The 11,318-nt window shown below is 44.9% G+C and overlaps 1 protein-coding gene across 1 annotated transcript; it reads left to right on the top strand. All coding sequences in view use genetic code 11, as the record gives it.

The window, feature by feature from the left end:
- Positions 1-4,704: 4,704 nt before the first annotated feature.
- On the top strand, positions 4,705-7,644 carry EGR_08867 (Protein atonal; the record flags this gene model as incomplete). Its single annotated transcript, XM_024498116.1, has 3 exons — positions 4,705-4,752; positions 4,806-5,322; positions 7,553-7,644. 3 exons carry the CDS (start codon positions 4,705-4,707, stop codon positions 7,642-7,644), a joined length of 657 nt encoding a protein of 218 aa, XP_024347448.1.
- Positions 7,645-11,318: the final 3,674 nt, after the last annotated feature.

Raw genomic sequence — 11,318 nt, 5'->3', positions numbered from 1 at the left:
GGATGTGACGATGTTTGTGCAACTACCGCACTATCAACCCAGCAACAAGGCAGCTGTGAATCCACACTCCCGTGACATCTGCATCCATCCCTTCCTCCCAATAATACGGACGAGTGTGCCCATTCAGGCGGACAGATGCAGACAGCAACGGAGAGAAAACACCTGGATCAGGTGGAATGGAATTTCTGAAAGCCACACCTGTTCGACACCGTCAAATCTACCTGCAACTCCCCCCCCCCCTCTTTCCTCTCTCAACCACACAATCGGGGTGCGCACACACATACATACCTGTCAACAGGGTCATTAACACGGAAACACATTCCTCTCTATTCGAGTTGCCGGTTCTACCAAATCATCTGGATCTAGCGGCGATACCATAACTGCGGCTTTCCATTCCTTCTGGTACGTAGTCGGAGAATGGAAAACCAAACCAAAGAAACAGCCTTCCATAAAGTGGCATTGGATGAAAAAAAATAGTAATAAACTTTATCAAGGAATGTTGGTATTACTGATGGCTGAAGGTGTGCGGAAGTTGTGAAAGTTAGACGTAGTGCACCTCGAGCCTTCACCCAGAATTGGTGGCGCCATTAATCACTTGCATGCGAATTCGTCCAGATGGCCTGCCACACAGAGGACTAGAAGTGATCGTTTGTTTACCTATCCCCAAAAGCGGTGCAAGAGAATTCATGACTCACTTTTAGTGCGTCTTTTCGACGATTGGCCGAATACCGAAAATTCTGGGTCCTACATTGGCGAGCTGGTGTTTCTGATCATCGAAAGGGTCTGAAACATCGTTTACGTCAATGAATTTACTACTACAGCAGTTACTGAATTACATCCTAGTGGAAGTGTTCGTGTGTTGGCTGCATTCACTTTTTCTTTGATCCAACTGCTATTAAGGTAGGTTGACCTCCACTATTCGTTGCTTAGTACTTTCCAATCAGCGGTCAGATGAACATCAGTTTTTGACCCTTACCGTGCTGTGAGCTCTCCGGTCATCCACGTGTGAACATTCCACGCTCCAGATGTATTAAATGCAAGAATCTTCTACTGAAGGTGAGGTATTCTCATTTGTAGATCTTGCTAGATGCGTGGAATGTGACACGATTGCATCACTCTACCCATGACCTCAAGTTTGATGGCCACATGCGTGGAATTGGTCAAAAACCTTCAAACGACTTCAAGCGGTGGCATTTTGTCTAGATGGTGTTTAATTTAAAGCCCATACGCTAATGGAGTCATCTGAGTGTACCGCAAATTGTGTTCGACCACTCCAAAATTACCAAAATTATGCGCCGCTTAACCATGGCAACTAGCTAATTGGGGGAGGGAAGGGGAAATGTGGGGACGCGTAAACAATTCTTATCTGTAAAGCATCTAACAATTAATTTGTTAGCACACAAGGCGGGTTACATCCGCATTCACTCACCCTACCTGGTAGAGGAGACATATTTGGACCCGTGCGGTATCTTCTTCCCACCAACCTACCTTCCTCGCCCAAATCCTCCTCCCTCCCATCCACCTCCCAACATCTGTTTAGAGTCAGCATTATCAACAAAGTAAAACGGTCTTCAAGTCAGCTGGCATTCCTATCGAAATAGCAATGGTTCAGGCGGGGAGAGAGTGAGAGAGACGATCGGAGCCCCGGGGCGAGGTATCCTAACAGCCCTCCTAGTCACTCATTCACCCGACAATTAGGCAGCTGTGTTGCCATGCCCACAATGACATCTGCAACCATTCGTTCACCCACCTTAATAACACAGAGAGATGGAAAGGAAACACCTGGTTCGAGTGGCATGGGATTGCTGAAACACACACACACCCACTCCTCCAGAGGGATGTGGAGAGGCATGGAGAAGGGGAGAGTCAAATCACTTGGGAGGGTTAGGACCCACATCCATAATTATGGGTCTTCCAAAGGACCTAGGAGGTGCTACTTCACCTCATCATCGATGCGGAAAGCAAGAAATTGCTGTGCTTCATGCCCTGATCTCACGGAAGGACTATCTGCCTGCCCACTTTCACCACAGGTTATGCATCTGTCTGGCATCTAAGCGGGCTGAGAATGTCGCCGCTAAAATTGAGCTGTCACAATCACTGGTGTCGTGGAGCTGAAAATGACAAGTCTTAGGCTGTTGAGAACTTCAGCACTCCATCACCGTACCTCGCGTTGTGCTTGAAGACCTCCTCAATGCGAAGGAAACCGTAGGTTTTTGACCTTCATTTATCACTCCATGCTGCCGCATCCACTAGGCCATTACCACTGGTGTCCCGATTAATGGTGTCTGGGTTGGACTGACCCCACAATCTACTTAATGGACAAACAATAGCACATGATGCTTTGATTGGCTGTCCATTCGGATATCCTCCTCACACCCTTGTCAGGTTGTACGGGAAGAGTGAACAAGGTGAAACGAATAAACTGTCTGACGTTTGTCATAAGCTGTGTGGCACCTGTTGCATTCGCTTTCTCGTCGGTGGAACTCGCACACGTCAATTTCGTGTGGCTTTCTCTGGTTCCACGTTGACGTCTACGCGTTAACTGCTGGGAGGTGCTCCCAATGGCAGTTTGAAGGTGGTTTAGGGTGTCTCCAGCGTCAATTAATCTTGTCTCTTTAGATTACAGGAGTTTACTCGTCTTATTCGAGACAACTCTCTTAGTTCTTCAGCATTTAATAGGCAGTGGCTTTGATTGGCATCGACTACGCTGATTCCCCGCCGTGCAACGTGGAATGGATGGAGCAAAGTGGAAAATGCTTTGTCAGTGCGTTGACGATTCCAACTGTGCATCCAAATGCAACGTGGTGGATAGAGGATTGGGAAGGAAAGGTCAAACGGTTACAGTGAATCTTCCATAATTCTTGACGTTAACAGAGGTGTCACGACGGTGGACAGTACGTGCCGCGTAAACAACCTCGCTTCCGTCAATTCTGTTAATGCTCAAGGAGATTGTTCTTTCCACAGTACGACAGCCAAGACGTCATAAGTGCTCCGACTGGAATCTTTCAATCAGCGGCCAAAAGTGTCAGCTGCCAGCCATTGCCTGTGTCTTCTGATGGCGCACTCTGTGCGGTGTTGACAATTTGGAGAGACGAGTTGGAATTGGCTGACAATTTGTTGAAGAGTGGAGCGTCGTTCCACCGCCGCGTATACATCAACAACCACAGCCAAGGGGTATCAACCCACTAAGCGGGAGTAAGGCGAGACGAGTGGGAGCTGCGCGGGGGAATGGAGAGGTTGCTTTCACCTCTCTTCACCCCGTAAAGCGGCTGGGAGATGTAAATGGAATGGAGGACGGGGGAGGGGGGCGTGAAGTTGGATGAGGATGGAAGGGGAAAACAGCCTTCTACTACATTTGCATAAAAATTCGACCGCACGCCCCCCTCCCTCCTCCCCACCTATCCTACCCCACACAACAATAGTCTCGTAGGCAGATGGCTGGACAAAGGTAGGCTGAAAGAGGAAACACTCGGATCGGTGGAATGGAATAATTGAAGTGCACACACCCGCGTGGCATCACTCCACCTCTCCACCTCCACTATCCCCTTCTTCCATTGTCGCCCTTGTGTCTCTCCTTACCCCCTTCCAGAGGCGAGTAGGTGAACCCAGCTGTCCATAGTGTCATTTTCAAGGCCAAGAATTCGCTCCCAAGTCAAAAGGCCTGTCAAACCAGCTATCACTGACAGATTGATCTAAGGTGCTGCTGTCCCATCACTAAGTGGTCTTAAAGTTGAAAATGAATGTAAAGGCGTTACAAAAAAGATATTTTGAAAGCCACCGCTAAAAAGTGGTTTTGAACTTGTAGAAACTTCTTTTTTTACATTCTACCTCGTGATATGCCCTCCTGCTCATGCAGCCATTCTCCCAGCTCTTCGGCGAGTTCATGACGGAGCTACCTCTGGAGTGGTAGGTGCATCCTGTTCAAGAAGAGGGGCCATTCTTGGCAGGCCTGACAAGATGCCAAATGGAAAAATTCGAAGAACATCAAGTCCTTCTACGTGCGTTGTAGAAATGCATCAGGGGAAGAAATGACTGTCTACCGACTGATTTGTGGTGGAACAGAGTTTGTGACGTCTGGTAGGTGAGTCCCCACATCATTCGCTCACCTTCCCCTTGCCACAACTTCTAAGGCATGCAGCTTCCCAGTCCCTTGAAAGTGTGGATGAAAATGTCCTTTCAGGACACATATGTCAGTCGTAAGAAAGCTCTCTTCTTTTAGGAGAGAACAAAATCTTACAGCAAGATCGGGGGAAGTGGGGAATAACGTCCCACTTCACTTCTTATATGCCTTAGATGATATCCTGTCAAGGAATTGGACAGTCAGGCCTTCTTGGCGTTAATATAGACACGCTGGCTTAACTGTTCACTACTTGGAGTGCTACAGCCACCATCTTGCCCCAGGGGATGGCAAAATGAATCAGTTTTCATCCATTGGGGGAGCTGAAAAGTCTATAATTTAATAGGGGAATCAAAAAGTGGCCGAGAGAGAGGACTTTGCCCAGAGGAGGTAAAAAGTGGCAGATCAAGGAACAATTAGTAGCCCCCCTCCTCCCCCACATCATCCTTACCGGTGGCATGGTGGTCTAACAGCTTGGTAACTGAACGACTTCAAACATACGGACAGCCAGACACCCGTCCACCAGGTGTATCTGCCATTTCGAGTTCAGCGCACGGGTGCGTGCGTGTGTGCTAGAAAGTAGGGGGATGTGTGGACGCCATTCGCATCCCCACATCTCATATCCCATCGTCCAGGTGTGTCCTGGCAACGCGTAAACACACACACACACACCCACACCTGTTCCCAGCACGTGTGTACGCCCAGCTGTTCAAACCTCTCGACCATCTGTCCGGTCACTTCCCTCGCCTCGCCTCTCCTCTCCTCTCATTCATACACTCTCCCACCTACTGAACGGATGGTTGTTCTTTCCTCCGCCTATACCGCTAAATCCAACAGCTTCTCTATCACCAACCTCCTTGGCGATGTGAATGGAAAAGCTGCAACGTACTCAGCCAATCTGCCTAGAAAGAATCGTGCTAGAGCAGCACAACAGCGTATTAAAGCTAATGCAAGGGAAAGAGGAAGGGTGCACACTATTGGAGCGGCTTTTGAAGCGTTGAGAAAGTCAGTTCCAGTCTCCGGTGAGTGCAAATTGACGAAACTTTCAGTCCTGCGCATTGCTGCGGCATACATTGAAACACTGGTGGCATGTTTGGAGGCGAGTCGGATTGAAGAACAGGAAGAGGAGGCGGAGGCGAAGGAGATGGAGAAGCCGGAAGATCTTTCGCGCGTTGCTAGGGCCTCCCCGAACCATCTCCCTTCTGGTGCGACTGCAGTGATACGTTTCAACCATTGCTCGCAAAAGCTGATGAAACGGATACAAAGGGAGTGCAGGGGCAGTGCTTTCCATCCGAGTTAGTAAGGATTGCGTCAAAGCAGTGTTTTACCTGTCAACTGTGATATGTCAATTTCACTCTCCTCTGATCGATGCATCTATAATGTGGACGTGAGAGCCTTTGCGTAGTCAAGACAGAATATATGTATGATTTACGGTCCTTTGGTAATTTTCCTCTCTTTTTGTGCCTAAATGGGTAAGATGGATGAAATAATAAGATAGTGATTCTTAAAAGGTACTCAAAATTTTAGCCGTCTAGTAGTGTCACATATACGTGACGGATGCTTCACATTGGTTCACGAAGGCTGATTACATCACATTGTTGAAATGAAAATAGAAGAAAGGGCGAATTTCAGAGAAGGTAATTAAATATACTTTGAGTCCGAATGTTTCCTCTTTCCTGGTCTGGGGTGGTCAATTTTCGCCTGAATTGCCCTGATAGCCAATTAGATCATACTATAAGATTTGATGCTCATGTCTTTCAAGTTGAAAGCTTTTTTTCTTTTAATCTGGTTAGTCAAATGAAGCTAACGCCTTCAATGCCACCATCAGAAGTAAATGCCATCCCTATCACCTCATCAGATCTCTCACGTCACAAATATGTGACACGTGTTCCCTGCCAGTCTACGGTGACTGTAATTGCTCTAACTTGGCACAACAAAGCGCACAGAGGTGATTTTTGTTGCCCTATTGACCAGCTGTTGAATAGGTAAAGTAATGAATGAGGCGAGATGGCATCTGAGTTTTGGTATTTGAGTTTCCTCTCCAACCCAAATGGTGAATATATGGAGTGGTTAACTGTGAGTCACCATTTTACCAGCGTCAACACAGAAAATCCTTAAATCGTTTCCATGTGATTGTTTACTTGTAAAACCACCGTTACGGAAACGCCGATGACATGGGAAGGGTACTTTCTACCACCAGAATGGTTTTCCTGCTTATATAGCAACGTTTTTAGTGCCCCGCCTTATACAATTAGGGGTATTTACCGGTTCTTGACTTGCAAATTAACAGAGGTGGCCTGTTAGAAAGGGTTGATCGACATGTTCGACATGATCGACGTGGTCGCATATGACCAGCCAAAGTCAGGCAGATTCCCTTTAATGACTGATAAGGTTGGTAAATGTTGTGGACGTTCTCTTTGCCGACACAGAGACACGAGGCTGAGGAAGGCATTATTTGTGTAGCTCTGTTTAAGGCATTCAATCAATGATTAAAATACCAAAATGCCAAAAATCACCTCATAAAGGTGGGGTGTTAACCTACTTACAAATTTTTCAGTAAAAAGACTAACCGACTTCTCAAGTGAGAATAAATGTCAGGCAACTGACAAAGTAGGAGTTCTCCTCACATATTTCGTCAAAAAGCTTCACTATTTAACTGCATATAAGCAAAAACGCCTGATTTTATGGAAATTCTCTTTTTCCATGCACAATCCTCGAACATTCCAGAGCACCTCGAAACTCGCACTCTCGATAGGCCCACCTGATTGGCCAATAGTAGCCACAACTTGGCATAAAATGTGATAAACTGACAAGCTCGATTGCGATACTATAAATTAGGGCGTCTTATGCATCGAACAGCCAGCCACCAAACAGGTGTGCACTTACTCCATATCTCCAGCTACCTCATTTGGGTTAGGGACAGAGACCTCTTTGACGGTTTGGGTTGAGAACTCGATAAAGATTAGGGTTACACACGCATAGGGCCTGCTTTTAAGTGTGCCCCATCAGCGCATGACACCTATACCAACAGTCGTCAAACCTCTTCGTGTGCTTAGAAGGATACTTCCACGCTTCTACCCTCGAAAGCATCGCCAGAGTTCCCTAGGATGTCACAATGGTGGTAATGCCAGCGATTTCAACTTCCAAAGGAAATGCATGACGATTACACCTAGGGGCTGCTTACTTGAGGTGTGATGTGAGCCCTTAGATCAGTCGTTTAGCCTATTTCATAGTGCGTTGTGGTTGGCTGTTGGAATTCTTTACTGTTCGGCATACATTCAGGATTTTCATTGCTTCGAGAGTTGAAATATTGCAAAACCATCTATAATTAAAATGACACGCTACCCCAACTGATATCCCAGTTTCTTTCATAGGACCTACTGATAAACATATTAGAAGAGAATCAAGAATAATTTAATTCCTTCCCCCTTTTAGCCATTCATCCCTCTCTTATCAGTTGCGTTATGATGGTTAACGGAGAAGAGCAACCGAAGCGAGCGCCAGAGACGACATTCAGGGAAGAGTGAGGGGCAGAAAGGAGTCTTTTTTCTGTACATATTGACTGGCAGCCCTCAATGCTGCTCAGTTACAGCATTGTTCAAGACAGTGGCAATATTCCATCCACCTTCGACAATTTGGAACAAGCTGCCTATTTATTGAAGTGTAGTGCGTTGTTCTGCCACATCAAAACACACTACTGCCCGCGATTTTAGAAGCATTAATCTATGAGGTGGGGACAAGCAGAGTTGAATAAAATTAGGCAGGGAAGGGGGAATTATATTTGCTATCTGTCTACTAGTTCAGCAGTACCTTTGTTGGATGTATGGGTGGACCGCAGCATGGGGTGGAGAAAGAGGATTGGAGGAGGGAATACAGACGCGTGCCCCTGTACTTGTAACGAAATTTAACACTCCCTAACAATAAGAGGAAGGCAGCTGTCAGATTTCTTCGCTTAAAGCCTTTCAATCCGTGATCTACTTATCCACCTCATATCAACCAGTAGTGACGTCTGTGCTCCCTTTTTACACCGGAAAAATAAATAAGAAGGAGACCAATGTAAGCAGTACAACAAAGATTTGCAACCAGTTAAACCTCAAGACTCTTTTATAGTGCCTCGCTATACCGGGACAGAATATTTACTGCCCATGTACTGAGGGGCTGAGGGGCCTGCTGCATGGCCTGGAGGCCATGCAGCTTAACGGAAGTAAAATGGCGGGGCCTTAAGTGTCAGCATAACCAAAAAGAGGACTTAAACAAGCAATCACATATTGGAAGAGCAAGCGGGCACGAGATTAAACAAAAATTAAGACGAATCCTCCCTCTAAGGTCAGTGTGGGAGTGCGTTTCATTTAAGCGTTCCCATTTATAAGTGGCTTGTTAAGTTTTAGCAGCCTTTCCTTTTTGACAACCACAATTTCAGCAATAATTTAACTTTTAAAATGGCCTGGTACAGGCATAACAAAAAACCGAATGGGTTGGTATAGTACACTGATTGTTGTTTGTTTAAGTCTGCGTTTTAGTTCCGCGGACACTTGAGGCCCTGTCACCGCACTTCCACTGGGTGGCCCCAGCTCTTCCATACATCAGTAACATATCTTTCGCTATTCTCTCATGACTTCTTACTAATTCAGGGAAGAATCGGAGCGCCACATCGGTAGTAGCGGTAAGAACATCCAATTCAGAAGGTCAACTAGCCTGATTTTTATTTTCAAATGCTGAAGCATAGCTTGACGGAAGTAGGTTGTGTGCTGCAGACCAGAGAATCTGCTTCGTCCCCAAATAGGAGGTTTGAAAATGACGCTAACCTTTGACAACTACACGAGTTTCACGTGCTGCTGGAATGCTATTAACAGCTGAAGTAATAGAAGTCATTAACCATCGGAAAAAGTTCGTTACAGAGCTGTCTACAGGGTCTATATGACGACAGCAATTAGGGAAACACGCGATGCCTCTACCTTCCTACTAGCTGAAAAGAATCCACTGAAGTGGGACCAAAGTTGCAGGGAGGAGTCGACGAGAAACCTTGTACTTATGGAAGTATTTATGTTATGGCATTCGTCATATGTCCCAGATTTTGGGTCAGTGTTCCTACGACTACGTATGGACACGTGCGATGGTCAGCACATCCCCCCGCTTCCCGAATCCGGTTCCAAAGAGGACAAAACTCCAAATTCATTGGAATTGCCAAGAGGGAGTGGTGACGTTACGGCCAAGTATCCCCTTGATTGTACGCAAATTTGATGACTGGAGCGGATGGCTCGAGGATGTTATTCCTGCAACACTGACTGCTTTGTGGAAACCGATGCGGGAGATCGACTAAGTGGAGCGCCGAGGAAGACGCCCAAAAGGGGAGAGGGGCTGTGCAATACTTTAATAGTTTGTTTAACTTAATGCTGCGGTCACGCGAACACTTCAGCCTCTGCCAGTGTACAATTGCTCTCCGATATGGCCTCCGGGCTGTCAGTAGCCGCTTAACTCTCCTGTATGTCAGCGAATCATGTTCTGTCTTAATATCTTTTATAGACTTCAGGAGGAACGTTGGAGGCTACAAGACACAATATCAAATATTCCACGTAAACTGAGATGAATTAATTGAACTAGGTGTAAAGTTATTTGACCTGCACGAAGATTCTAAGGATGTTTCTGACATTTGTATAACATTGAAGGGATCCACACAACACTTCTTTGTAAAAAGCGGGCATCCATTTTGAACATTTAATTGCCAAATAAACCTTGTAATTTTATGGCTTACACATGTAAGCAGGTCAAACTTATCAACTAGGACACTAGACAGTCTTTCAGCCGATGTCTTGGTTACTTTTTTCCAACTTGATTCGAAGAAAACTTAGGTGTATAATCCATCAACATTTTGCTACTCCCTTCTGATCTGTTAACTAGTAGGAGCAAATAAGGTGGTCCAGATCAATCGGAATACCACTTATGCTCTTGTGCAATTTAGAAAACCCTAAAGCTTTCAAAAGTTGTTGATTTATTGCTTTCAAATTATCATAGCTACCTCCCCCTCGATAATTAATGGAGTAGGTTTACTTCGATATAATTGAAGTTTGTCACTATCATCTGCTTATATTAATAAAGTAGCACCTCCAAGTGTTCCCAATACAAAAACTAAAGAAGATTTTTCAATCAAGTTAGGAGAGTCAAATGCATTACTGATTATCGACACCGAACCCCTTTCCCAGCATTCGTTTTTAACACCTCGGAAAAATATACCTAAGTTAAGCTTAAGCACTAGCCTAATTGCTTCAAAACCTAGTCAATTGTTTTAAAGTACTGGGGTTTTCAAGTAAAGAATTTGCTACCGGTTCAAGTGATGCGTATTCAACTATAGTTTTATCAAATCACAAGCCTTTGGGTCTTGCATTGGACAAGTAGCCATAAATAAAATGTTAGAAGAAGTTTCCGGTCTTCTAGCAACACAAATTTTATTCTTTCTGGCACTCTGTAGAATCATATCAGATTTTTGAATGGTTCATTGACCTTAGGCAGAATTGAACGGCTCGTGCTCGCCTCGGTAGGTGCATTCGCGTCTTGATTAGAATTGCTAAAAATAGTGACCCTGTCCATTTCGCATTTAATCCACGAACCAAAGAAGCTTTTAACCTATCCCCAACGATGGTTAACGAAGGGAATGGACCAGAATCTCGTAGGATGCGATATTGCCCGAATATCCCAGTTAAGTAACTAATTTCTGTAAAACCTTCAAGGCCTTACCTTCAACTATGCTAATATTTTAAGAATCTACTATTCGTGAAATGTTTACTTCAATTTGCTCGACAATTTAAGGCAGACCTACTTGTTAATGAAGATTTTGCACATTGTCTGTGATGGTTTGGTTTTCTGCACACTACATATGTCGCCTTTTTTTTCTCATCTTTTCATTAAAATTTAATTGTTAAAACAACTGTCTTTGATTTCCTAGTACAAATTAATCAATTATAGCAGGGCATCAGGATTTTGTTGAATATGAATGGAGTACTTTAGAACGCATAAGAACGTTTAATTAGTTTATTGAAAACTGTATTTACACACTTCGGATCACAAAACAGAAAGGGTTAAAAAGTTGAGTAAGATGGTTGTCAATCGCGGTATGGATTATCTACAAGTAATTTACTGGTCCGAATATATGCTCTGCATAATTATCTAACAACTTAAAAATACCTCCTAAAACACTTTCGCGTAC

This window comes from Echinococcus granulosus (assembly GCF_000524195.1).
Source record: "Echinococcus granulosus chromosome Unknown EG_S00122, whole genome shotgun sequence".
Lineage (NCBI taxonomy): Eukaryota > Metazoa > Platyhelminthes > Cestoda > Cyclophyllidea > Taeniidae > Echinococcus > Echinococcus granulosus.
This window is presented reverse-complemented; position numbering and strand designations above follow the sequence as displayed.